This window comes from Strix uralensis, chromosome Z, assembly GCF_047716275.1.
Source record: "Strix uralensis isolate ZFMK-TIS-50842 chromosome Z, bStrUra1, whole genome shotgun sequence".
NCBI lineage: Eukaryota > Metazoa > Chordata > Aves > Strigiformes > Strigidae > Strix > Strix uralensis.
Genome location: NC_134012.1, coordinates 1,159,026 through 1,171,459, shown reverse-complemented (window position 1 = coordinate 1,171,459; position 12,434 = coordinate 1,159,026). Strand labels below are relative to the sequence as shown.

Sequence of the window (12,434 nt, the reverse complement as noted above, 5' to 3'; positions counted from 1 at the left end):
ATTAAAATAGATTTTCATCTATTTCTTAACAGTTAACAGGAGATAAAGCTTCCAAAGCCACTCTTAAATAGGTTGAATAAGGAACGCGTTTGTTTCTCTGTGCACACATGCACGTGGTGGTTCTCTGGATGTCACCTCGGTGGAAGCAGAGCTCAATCCCTGGGAGCTGAAGGAAACCTCAGCAAGAACGTGGGAGAAAAGCGGTTGGAGACGAGCTTCAACCCCTCCTTTCCCGGAGGTGACCCCTCCGATGTTTGTAGACTCGGCACATGTTCCACCACTGCGCCGAGCTCCGTTTAGGTTCAGACAGCTCTGCGGGTTTGCAAACACCTTCCTCGGGAGGCAGAGCCATCGCCTCGGGCCCACAGGACTCCCCTGGGCAGCGAGGGTGAGAGAAGGGCGGAGGATTTTGACCATATTGACCAGATTTTGACCAGAGGACCTGGTGCAACTTGAAGACCAAGGAATGGGTGGGCAGCTGTGCGGCGCAGGTTTGAGCCCACCTCTGAGGAAGGGAAGCTGTGCTGAGCTCAAAAGAGGGAGGACTGCTTGCCACCCCTCAGTTAGGCAGCTCTTACAGGGCTCAGCCTCTTTAGTCATGCCAGCAGCTGAGCTGGGTTTACACTATGGTGTTGCACCCCTTGGGTCGGAAAGCTTGGGCTTGAGACGGCTGCATGAACGCAACCTGAAACGGGTTTTCTGAGTCCCCTGTCTCACACTGCAAAATGTGAGCACCCATTTCTTCTGTTAACAAGGCCCCCACCCTTCGTCAGGAGGCACCAGTCATTCCCTTTTGCACGGAGCCTGTTGCTGAAGCTGTGTTTGATGGTTTTGTATCATTTCCATCGTTTACTTCCCATTCTCAACCAAGGGCAGCTGGAGAAAGAGGCATCTGGATGAGTTACAGCTCCCCGCCACAGACAAATCACTGGATTTAAATGAATAAATAAATCAAATAATAATTAATAAAGTACCTTTGTCCTGGCCCAGCCCCAATTTCGCAGTTTATTTGGTCATTGGGGAAGAGAGGATTGACACATCCTCCAGGGTACCAGACCTCACCTGCATTTATTCAGTGCTGTCCCGTGCAGGATCAGGAGGCAGGACCGACCAAAGGGGTGGTTGGCAGGAGGTGGTTAATGTGGGCATATGTAAAGTGTCTTACTATAACCCTGTGTTGTGTATTTAAAGGAAAGAGCAGAAAAAAGGGTAGAAGAAAAGCTCCTACTTCTGTCACTAAAGTTAGAACAAATGGATGAACCCCAGAAATATGAAAAGCAGTTGAACCAGATGAAAAGTGGTGAAAAAAACCTGCGTGCAAAAATCACCAGATTTGAAAGACAGATCTGGAAGGAGCTTGAGGAAATCCAGAACGAGTACAGATCAGGTGAGGATGGGCTTTCATGCAATTTGTTTTTAAAATAAATTTCTGCAGTCACTTCCTGTTCCAGGAAAAAACTTTCCAGTAAAGACAGAAAGACATTAAAATGACTGTTTCTGTCTCCTGAACCCCGTATAGAAAGGCGTGTGGGCTAACCCGCTTGTCTTTGCAAACAGCCAGCACGACATTTGCACACAGGTTGCTGTCCTGGTTTAACCAGGATAGGGTTAAGTTTCCCCAGCAGTGGGGGGGAGCTCTAGCCGGGTTATTCAGATACCATGCGGACGTCACATCCTGGCAGGTCACATTTTTCCTGGCGCGGAGCGCGGTGCACTCGTGGTTTTGTACATCGTGCTTCCCACTGCTGTATTTGGTAGCTATTTTGCTCTGTTCATTGCCATCACTATTACTGTTATTGTTATTGTTGTTGGTGGTTGTGTTGCTATTGCACTGTTGTATTAAACCTTTCCTTATTTCAGTCTTGGGGCTTTGTATTTCACTCCCTTTGTGGGGGAGGGGCAGCAGCCGCATGGTCTCAGACCCCAGCAGGGGCTAAACCACCACAGTTGCTTTCCCTTCCTCAGAGTCTCAAGGTAAGATCATTTAAAAGGCAATTTCACAACCTGTTTTCCAGATTTTTTAGAGCACCCATTTCTCCTGTTAACAAGGCCCCCACCCTTCGTCAGGAGGCACCAGTCATTCCCTTTTGCACGGAGCCTGTTGCTGAAGCCATGTTTGATGGTTTTGTATCATTTCCATCGTTTACTTCCCATTCTCAACCAAGGGCAGCTGGAGAAAGTGGCATCTGGATGAGTTACAGCTCCCCGCCACAGCATCACGCAAGCGAAGCGGGGGGCGGTTAGATAACGTGGCAGCTGCTTCCCGCGGGGACAGTCCCACTGGTGTATCGCACAGAGCAGGAACGGCTTCACCAGTCTGAGATTATTCTGGCTGTTCAGCTTTCAGCAGCAATTAGAAAGGCTTTCACCTGGCACTATGCACACGGCCTCCACAAGGAAGATTGTGCCCATTGTAATCTGTCCTGTGACACTCAAACCTCACAGAATCCCAGAATCATCTGGGTTGGAAAAGCCCTTGAAGCTCCTCCAGTCCAACCATGAACCTCACCCTGACCGTTCCCAACTCCACCAGATCCCTCAGCGCTGGGTCAACCCGACTCTTCAACCCCTCCAGGGATGGGGACTCCCCCCCTGCCCTGGGCAGCCCATTCCAACGCCCAACAACCCCTTCTGCAAAGAAATCCTTCCTAAGAGCCAGTCTGACCCTGCCCTGGCGCAGCTTGAGGCCATTCCCTCATCTATTGCGACTCCCTCCACTTGCAGCAGATCATGGAAGTAGAGTGGAGGCATCAGGTTATCCAAAAAACCCACTCAGCCCGCTCTCCAAGGGAACAGATGGCTGAAAATCATTACACAAGGGCTTCACATCTTACATGTTCTCACTTGAAACTCAAGCGTCTGGTTCTCATCTTCCAAGCTGTCTGGGATCGAGGACCCCAGCGCTTTGCTTCAGCTCCAATTGCTTCAGCATCCAATGATGAAGATCAGCTGCAGCCCACCTACGAGCCTTGCTGCAAGGCCGCAGCAAACCAAGCTCTAAATTAGGTCAGGTTTGTGTGCAGCTTGACACAGGAAGGCTTGGCTGTCTACCATCGGAGACCATCGGAGTGAGCTCAAGACTGCGTCTCAAAGCAAGCTGTAGCTAAGAAATTTCTGAATAAAAGTTTCTGCGGCTGAAAGGGGAGCGTTCTTAACCTCAAGGTCCTGCCTACAGAGATTAACGACAGAAGAGATCTGTTTAAACCAAACTTTGGCTGCGCTCATGTACAAACGCAAGGCCAAGGATCGCTCCTTCCCAGGGCAGCCCTCTGGCAGGGGCCAACCCCCCAAAAAGGGGGAAAAGAGGCCACTGAAGAGGTGCGGAGCAGCATGAAGGGCACAGAGGCAGCCTCTAGACCGTCTCAGCAGCTGGTTGTGCTTCAGCACAGATTGGCATCTTGGGAGTCAGAGACATGTCTGGAATTTATAAAATTCTAAGCACCGTGCAGCGATTTGGTTGAACTATCTAGATTTAGCAGTGACAAAATTAACCCATATTAAACCACCGTTCAAAAAGAAAAACATGTCATCAGCTGCCATGTTACAATAACCACTTTAAGAAAGAAAAAGAGGAAGAGAATTAATTTTAATCCTTGCTAGTAAGTCTATGTGACATGCTGGACAAATGTAAAGAACTACTACATTGTAATTTGAAAGTAATTTCAATCTGGAAACAGGTAGGTAACAGCAGTTTGAAATTCTACTTTTCCAGTCTTTATTGACAGTATTTGACTGCACAATGGTCCAAAAAAGGTGCATCACGTGCTCTGTAGCTCTCTTCTGGAAAAAAAGCGTGTCTGCATGCTCCCGTCTTTCCTTTTATGCACCTGTACACAGACAGAGATGCTTCACTGGTGAAGCTGACTCTCGTTCTCCCAGAAGAGCACAACAAAACCGCCTCCATCTCGGGTGAAGCGTAATTCTTACTTAGAGCTGCTACAACTCTGGGAGATCCGCGGCACAAACCTTGCACAGAGTCTTTGATTCAAAGTGAGGACTGCGGACGTAAAAAAACCCCCAACCAAACCAAACCCCCAGTGCTCAATGAAAAAGCAATACGCTTTAAGGCTAACAATACTCTTGGTTTTAAGGACATGGTATTTTCTTTGCTCCACACCACAAATCTGATGTCAATCGCAGTTTATGGCTACGTGTAGTCACGCTTGGTGTTGCCCAACGTATTGGAAAATACGATTCCTACAGCAAGGAGTTTGCACCCCCAGCTGCACACATCCATGGTATTCAATAAAATGATGAAATAGATTGGATTTAATGTGATCTGTATTTAACGTGGGTCAGAAACTTTTGCAAAGAAAAAGAAGAATCTTAATGTATTGAAAGCAACCACTAATTAATTGTTTCTATTCCTCTACCAGGATTTCGAACCATTCACGAGTCTCTGGAGCTGCTCAAACAAATACAGAACACAAAGCTGAAACTTGAAAAAAAGAAAATTCAGAAAGACATGAAAAAGATACAATGAAAGTGACCTGCCAGAAGACTGAACACCAGGAGCAAGCCTTGCCCACTCTTGCAGGTGCTCCCTCCAGTGAGAAGCAGCACTGAGTTGAAGACTGGACGCTGACTTTGGACGCAACTGATTTTGTTTTCCCCTGTCCCCGCAGGATGTTGTTGCTAGTTATGATATCGTGCAGTGACAAAACCAACAACTCTGTAACACCAACAGTCATTTTCACACCAATTTTACAACAGAGTACTTCACTGTAGAAGAAAAGTTAAGCTTTAAGGATTGATTTACAATTTTACAAGATTTCATACAAGAGTATTCATAGTATTTAAAGGACTTTAACAAAACAAGTACTCGGTTATTAAGTGTGGTTAACCCAGCCCTGGCATAAGCTAAATTGGTTTTAGATTGGCGTGACTACTGAAATCAGATTTAATAAATTCCTCCAGGTGCACACAAGGTGTGGGTAGTAACAGCATTATGAAAACTGGTATCACAACATCTACCGATGCATGATTTGCACCTATTATAATAAATCACTGGGTTATTAAAAGTAACTAATAAACTGGGTACAGGTGACAAAATGCAAGTTAATTATTAGCAGATGCATTATCAAGAAGATTTATTTCTCATTTCTGTTTGACTGAATAAAAGAGGTGGTTTGCAGTAGAACGCTCAGAAATGTCACTGACATAGTGTTGCTTTTTTCCTTCAAAATACAAGAAAAACAATCTGGAAATAAGCAGAAAAACTCTGGGATCAGGGCAAAAGAAACATTTCAGTATAATTTCCCAACAGGAGCTAATGTGAGTTCTTTGGCAGGGAGGCCAAAAAAGGAGCTCACAATGTAACTGCAATAGAAACCTGAATTTCTACAGTACATTTGTTTCCAGAAAGCCTAATACCATCCATTGCCCAGAGAAGAAAATTCATAAAGGGCTCAGATAATCCTCCTCCGATAATCCGTATCTCAATTCTGTTGTGCTTTTTGCTCTACAGAAAAGCAGACTTCTCAGAGCCATGGATTTCAGGTGGCTTCTCTGAGAAGCCAGACCTGCACAGCGTGATGGCCAGAACCCAACTGATGGAATGCCACTTCGGCAATTAATCATGTTGCTCCTGCAGGCAGAAACTTTGGTACATTTAAACTTTCTCCAGGAAGTAAAAAGTCCTAGAAATCACTCACAGCTTGTCAAAGACAAAGAACAGCCACCGAAGTCACAGACGTTTCCTACAAGCAGCAGGGAACCAGCAACACTGAAACCCCGACAACGTCCAGCAGTTTCTCAGCTGCTCTGAATCTGCATTTTGGTCTCATCGTATGCTCACAGGGCCGTACAGCACAGACAAACGTTGCTTTATCCAAGCACCAATTTTATGGCAGAAGGGTCTGAGGGCCTAATGATAAATTCGGATCACGCACGAATACATATTTGGAATGTTGCTATTGTTTGAGTGACTTTACTGCATGAAGGAGCTACCTTGGTACTATCGCTCCACACTGTGACCAAACTCAAAATGATCCCTCTCTCCCCTGAGAACACCAAATTTGAAAGTTATTTAACTGCCAGCAGTTCAGTTAAATAAGTAAGAAGAAAATTAACTGGGAGAGAAGGAAAGCTAAAGTCTATACAGTCAGGATGATATTCAACTGGGCTGAGGGATTAGGGATGTACTTTTCCTCGCAAAGGTGCATTTGTGGCACATTATAACAGTTCTCGAGGGTTTTTGTATCTATGAATTTTAAAAAAATATTTTTTTTAAATACAAAAGGTATTGAACAAAAGCACTGGGGAGAGAGAAGTATAGATCTGTGTTTTTCTTAAACTTCAAGGTTAGGAAGACTATCAAAATTAACGTAGTTACCCCCTGTACTTTGTGATACCGTTCTGAGAGAAGCTCAGAAGTCGAGTAGAAATCTAACCCAGCAGTTCTTGGAAAACAGAGAGAAGGAGATGAACATGTATGACCCAAATAAATAAATAAAATTCTCAGAAGCTAGCCACTGACTCACAGTTGTACAACTGGAAATGTAAGAAGCACATAAAATCCTTCAAAGCTGAAGTGGCAAAAAGTTCTACCCTGAAATTAATTAGATCTCATTCCACTCTGCCTTCAGCGTAAGCCAACATCATAAAACAAATTACAGTTGGGGAATGTTATTTTCTCCCCTTTATGGCCACAGCAGCCGAACGCACGACTTCCCAGGCAGTGAAATCCATCAACAACTCTCCATGCCCCAACTCAGTGATGTTTATGTGCCTTCGCACAGTACTTTGCATTCTAAAGCTGAGCTCTACAAGAATATAAAATATAGGGCTGTCTCAAGCTGCATGAATTTACAAGTGTTTTCAGTGTTAGAGCAGACCGTCTACAAAGTGCTAATTTTGTAGAGGCTATACACTGTCAAAAAATGAGGAGGGCAAGATTTTTACCTCATATTGTTGGATTTTACAGAAGTTTAAACTCATGTTCCCAGAGTGCTTTTCACTGAGTAGGTGTCAGAAATATGTGTTGGGTTTTCTTCCTACAGGGCACGTAACACAACTTCGGGCTGTGTAATTATCTTGTTCCAGGAGTTCATCACTGATCACAGGAAAAGTAACTTCATGGTCTTCTGAAGACAAAAAGCACTCTACTGGTTTTTTTTTCCTAATAGGGAATATTCACCGTTGATGGTTCCTCAGCTGGTTTCTCTGGCTTGTTATGTGTCTGCTCTCCGAGGTGTTAGAAAGCAGTTCAGGTTTAGTGCTGAACAAAGCACAGACTAACGCCAGGCTGGTGACGACGGCTCTCCCACCGCGAGAGTAGGAGGCGCAAATATCAAGACCATACGCCAAGGATATGAACTACAGGCTGCAAGAACTTTTCCAGGCTTTTAATAGCAGCAAGCTAAAAAAAAGTTACAGTGAGTCTTGAGAGTCACGAGTCTGGCTTTTGCAATGCTCCCTTTTTAATATCTGATAGTTCAAGACGACGTGACAGCAGGCTGTGAAGGGAACCACAATCGATCTAAATTTACCAAAAAAAAAAAAAAAAAGTCTTTTTAAGGAAGGTATTTTGCATTGAGGTGGGTGGGAGAACGAAAGTGTGGGAGACAAGGAGGGATTCTTGCCATTCAGAGAGGTTTCCACGCACTGCCACAGAGTAGAAACCCCAGCCTACTGAGCTCAGTTTTCCTCTTTAAACGACAGTGGTGCGCTCGTGGCTCTCGGCCGCACTCCAGAGATCCCCGCGCGTGGCTGGTGGCACACACACCCCACACACCCCAGCTCAGCATCCTGCTTTCTTTAAGCCCAAAAACAACCGGTTCTGAAACCAAAGCGTATGCTCGACGCAGCCCCGCTGCACGGCCTGGAAGGGCCCCTTCTCCTCTCTAATACGGGGTCGTACCAGCTGTCCTAAGACTTTGGTGGACAGACAGTAATTTTAAGAAACTTTAAACCAGGAAACAGAGCTATTGTGACTCTTGTCAACAGCTTGAAAACCCTAACAGTAACACTAACAGATTAGAATCACTGCTTTTTCTTTCTTTTTTTTATTTTCATGTACATAAAAGCAAAATAACATCACGCCTTTAAAACCACTGTCATGATTCATCCAATTAAGCAGTCAGCAGCAGAACTACCAAGACATAAATAGAGCCTGTTATACACATTTATAAATATGACCCTGTCCCTGATGATCACAAGCTTTTCTTGATGGGAATGTTTACTGAAGCCTGCAGTCAAGAAGATACACTGCTGTAAGGAAGATCAGCTAAAAAAAAAAAAATTTAAAAAGTATAAACTGACACCACACATGAAGTTCCAAGTGGATTTGGGTCTCAACTCCACAACAAAGCGTATCAGAAGAATAAAAGCATTTTAAATCTCTGACTGTTTTACAGTATCTGGGAGAGAACAAGAGATTGGTGCTAGTTAGCCAGTAAGATTCTGTGCCAAGAAAACCTTGCATCATGGCCAGTGCAGTTAATATTGTACTTCCGTATGTGGCCAAGGGGAAAATACAAAGTACTTTCCATTGCGAATAGCGCTGAAGTTTCAGTGAGGAAGAAAACAAAAGCAAAATTCAGGGTCTTCCTTTCATATAAAGCGTATTTTTATGGTGGAACCCATATAACCTGCTTTTGTTCAAGAGAAATAAAACTAAAGACAAAGTTCCAGCTGATGCAATAAAAAACCAAAACCAGACACAAACAAACAAAGCCCAAACCACGTATGTTCCTAGAGATGGACTGATTAATTTGCATGAATGGAAGATGTTTCACTTGGGATAGTCCATTCTAGGCACTTGATGACAATGTCTCATTTAGTTGCAGAGCTCTAACATCTCCATTAGCTTTGGCATTTTCTATAAGTACCTGCAGAGAAAAAGAGGAAAACAAACAGTGAAAAACTGAGATTTTCATAATTTTATTGTTAGCATTTTACTGTCAATCTGTAAAGCATTTTACTTCCTGCTACACAGTTTCCCTAAAAGATTGAGTAACCCATAAGCCCAGATAGGCAATATTCAACATTACACATCAGCTTGCTTAAAGTATCAGGCACTTAAGACCCCCACCCTGTAGTGGCTTGCTAAACCTGTAGTTGCTTGCAACGCACTGCTACAGCATCATTTTTTACTTGAGGCTGAGACCAAGTCTGACAAGTAAGTTACCTGCTGGCAGAGAAACAAGCAGAGCTAGACGAGACCTATCTCCCTGCCGACACACACTTGCCTCCTGCTAGTACATTAGTATCAATCTAAATTTGCCAAACAGGAACATTCTCTCCAGCTAGTTAAGCAAAACTGCCAAGTTATCTTTTTTCCTCCCCCATTTAAATTTACCCTTCCTTGATTTATTTTCCACAGCTCGCATTAGCAGCTTTTCCACTAGTTAAAAAAGCTCCCACGACAGCCTAATGCTCACAGATGTTCATAAGCTTCTGGCACTTCTCTTGTAATCTAATCACATAATACATATTAAAAAGGAAAACCACTAAGCAGTATCAAGCAAATCTTTAGCCATTATTATTATTGTACTCATTGGTAGGAAGTACAAATGACTTTGCATAAGCAAGTGCAATGAGATCATACCAGGATCATCCAAACTCATTAATTCTAGTGTTTTTATGAACCTGTGTGTCTGTGCATGGACTTTTATCAACACTAAGCCTACCTGATGGGCTGTACCTCCAAACGTACTTTGTTACGGATTCAAAGTTTCCCCAGGGAACAGCTGTTAACCAGGGCACAAGAGCTCATCGTGCAGGTGGCAGCAGTGAGGAGGTTTTTGGGAGTGTGGTCAGAGTTTGAGTAGCAAAGTGATTCCAATTACAAGCCAAACTGAACCATCCCGCTTTGCAACCCATGAGAGCTGTGTGGATTGGTGAGTTTGACCAAATCCATTGGTGAAGTACTGTCAGAAACTAATGTGTCATTGACTCTGTACTGAAAATAACACACCATTACAGACACAATAGAAGTCTTAAGTACAGAGAGCACAGCACTCCACTGTTGAGATCTTCTGGGTCAAGGATACCACAGTGTTCCAGAAAGGCTAGGGGAAATTACACATTTTTAGTGCATCAATAAGTTCCGGTAAACTTCTGATAAAATGGTCCTCATGTCTACTTAAGAGTCACTAGTAGAATTCTTGCCAGTTTGGATTAGAGAGAGATTTTGCTGTTTGTTTTTCATTAGTATTGCATGGAGGAATGGAAGACTGTCAAACAAACGATGAAATTTCGAAAACTGAGGTACATTTTGTCAGTAGAGAATCCTTAAACATTGCAGCCTCATGAGCAGGCGAGCCAGCACCTCCCCAGCCTCCCTCTACCCCACTTCCAAGTTGCAAGCACGATAATCACTGTAAATAGATTGAATTTCTGTATAAATCAGACTCTTACATCTATTAATTCATAATCATCTTTGGCATACAGATGTTGCAGGAGGTACCAGCGTGCCACTGACACTATGGTTTCTGGATTCCCCGGTTGATAAACCACTCTTTCCAACATCCGACGAGTCTCCCTGGAAGCACAACCAAAACATAATCCAAATCAAGTGTGACTGACTAGGTTGCATGTAACGTGCCTGTGTCCCAGAGCAAGCAACAGTGATCAGGAGTAAATTAAGGGAAAGTCCTTATTTCCACACCACCCAGGAAAGGGAGGGAGCAGAGCTGGACACTCCTTTCTTACCTATGTAAAATGCTACGGAATACCACCACCATTGTTATGCTTACTCCATTACACTCAAGTTAGTCCTTTAACTAGCAAGTAACCCAAATTAGATCAACATAGCAGATTTTATGACTGCTGCAAAAACACAACAAACATCATGCTACCTGTGAACTCAGCTCAATCTCCAATGTCAGTATGTGATCTGCTGAACAAGTGCAGCAGGTATTCTCCTGTTTAAGAGCTATGAAATAAATCTTTTGGAAGACAGAGAGCCACAGGTACTGCAACAAATCTTAATAATCCCAATAGAATTTAATATTATACGCCAGTATATTTAATTCAGGTGCTCACAAAAGGTACTGCAGTTCCTGCAAACACAGAGGCAAGACGTGAAATTGCTGAAGAGAAGAAAATTGAAATAAAGTACTACACAAAGTCTGAAATTCTATTTGGCCGATACCACCTTTCAACACTGCCAGCTTATACCTAACCAAGACATTTTCAAATTCCCCATGTCATTAGAAATCTGGTAGAAACTGGCAATTAAGTTTAGGGATGTCACATTAATTCACTGGCGCTCCATCAGCTTTGGCTCTTGTTTCAAGAATTCTGTCCTTTATAACTAATGTAACTGTCCAGTACATTGTGATTTAACAGGCTGTTGAGAAGTTACATCTGTTTTTTGTTTGCTGTTTGTACTTGAGACTACTTTCTCCTTTCAGGATTTTGAAACACCTAGGCAGATGAATTAGATCCTGTGATAACTTACGTGAACAGTAAGGTTTAACATCTGAAATTGTAGTTAAGACCAATTTTAATTGATTAAGTAAGTTTTCAGCCCAATTTTGTTATAACCTACAACCATCACGATCACATTAGGCCGCCTGTCACCTTCTTTAGGGCCCACTGAGAAAGTAAGCCAGTTTGTTAGAATTACCTATAAAATCAGGTGAAATTATTGAACAAAAACATCAAGAATATTCCAATTTTCCACAGTTTAAGCAAAAACACCACAGAAGACGAACTAGACTTAATAACCAAACTCACAAAGTAGGAGGCTTCCAAGCCCCCATCCCCCAAATCTTCCTCCCCTTCCTCAAAAAGCCACAATGAGCACCTGGTAGTTCAGGTATGAACCAACTTTGACTTGAGCCCAGTTTAGGATCAAAATGAATCCCAGCAGTAGATAGGGTAGTGATATCTGTTTCCACTGTGCTATTTAAGAAGATCTTTGAGCATGTATAGTCTTCCCAATTAATTTATTTAGGTAACAAGCTATTAAAATGAAAGTTGTCTTACAGCTATTTTTGTCTTGGTAGGAAGGTCATATACCTTTTTTTGAGAAAGGGAGGAAGACTCTGCTGCTTCCTGCTCCCCACACTAACCCCTTCCCCCCTCTCCCTTTTAACTGCCATACTACTTCAAGAATTAATTCCTGTTTTCAATTTTCTTTTAGTTTTTGGTGTTAGATCTGGGGCAAATGACCCCCTGTACTTTTACACAGCGTGTTCCATTTCAGGTTAACAGATCGTGCATACCTTGCTCCCATTTTGCGATTATACTGGAGCAGCGCTTGTAGGAGAGCTGCCAGGGGGCAAAAAGAAAGTTTCAACGCTTCAGTTGTTGCCTCCTGAACCAAGGATGGCCAGTGCTCATTTGAGACATTAGCCTATAATGAACGAAGAAAAAAAAAAAAAAGAAGGGTTTTATTGTAGTGTGTAGTTTAAATCAGTTTTTGTTTGCAGCTCTCCGGAGAGCAGGTTTAATTCAAGCTGTTCTGAGTTATATCAAGTATT

The 12,434-nt window shown here is 43.2% G+C and overlaps 2 protein-coding genes across 10 annotated transcripts in view; one reads left to right on the top strand and one right to left on the bottom strand.

Moving 5' to 3' along the window:
- The window catches only part of FAM81B (family with sequence similarity 81 member B), a 52,780-nt gene extending 47,887 nt beyond the window's left edge, over window positions 1-4,893 (top strand). The window contains exons 11-12 of the mRNA XM_074856181.1: window positions 1,192-1,387; window positions 4,377-4,893. Coding sequence (XP_074712282.1) covers window positions 1,192-1,387; window positions 4,377-4,483 — 303 coding nt within the window. The 3' untranslated portion in view covers window positions 4,484-4,893. The remainder of the gene's footprint in view (window positions 1-1,191; window positions 1,388-4,376) is intronic.
- Window positions 4,894-7,987: 3,094 nt separating this feature from the next.
- SKIC3 (SKI3 subunit of superkiller complex) overlaps window positions 7,988-12,434 on the bottom strand; it is a 46,182-nt gene continuing 41,735 nt past the window's right edge. For 8 of the 9 annotated variants that reach the window (XM_074855259.1, XM_074855261.1, XM_074855257.1 and 5 more), the window contains 3 exons: window positions 12,177-12,307; window positions 10,363-10,486; window positions 7,988-8,831 (listed from right to left, as the gene is read on the bottom strand). In XM_074855259.1, coding sequence (XP_074711360.1) covers window positions 8,754-8,831; window positions 10,363-10,486; window positions 12,177-12,307 — 333 coding nt within the window. In that variant the 3' untranslated portion in view covers window positions 7,988-8,753. The remainder of the gene's footprint in view (window positions 8,832-10,362; window positions 10,487-12,176; window positions 12,308-12,434) is intronic. The other variant, XM_074855263.1, reaches the window with a different exon arrangement.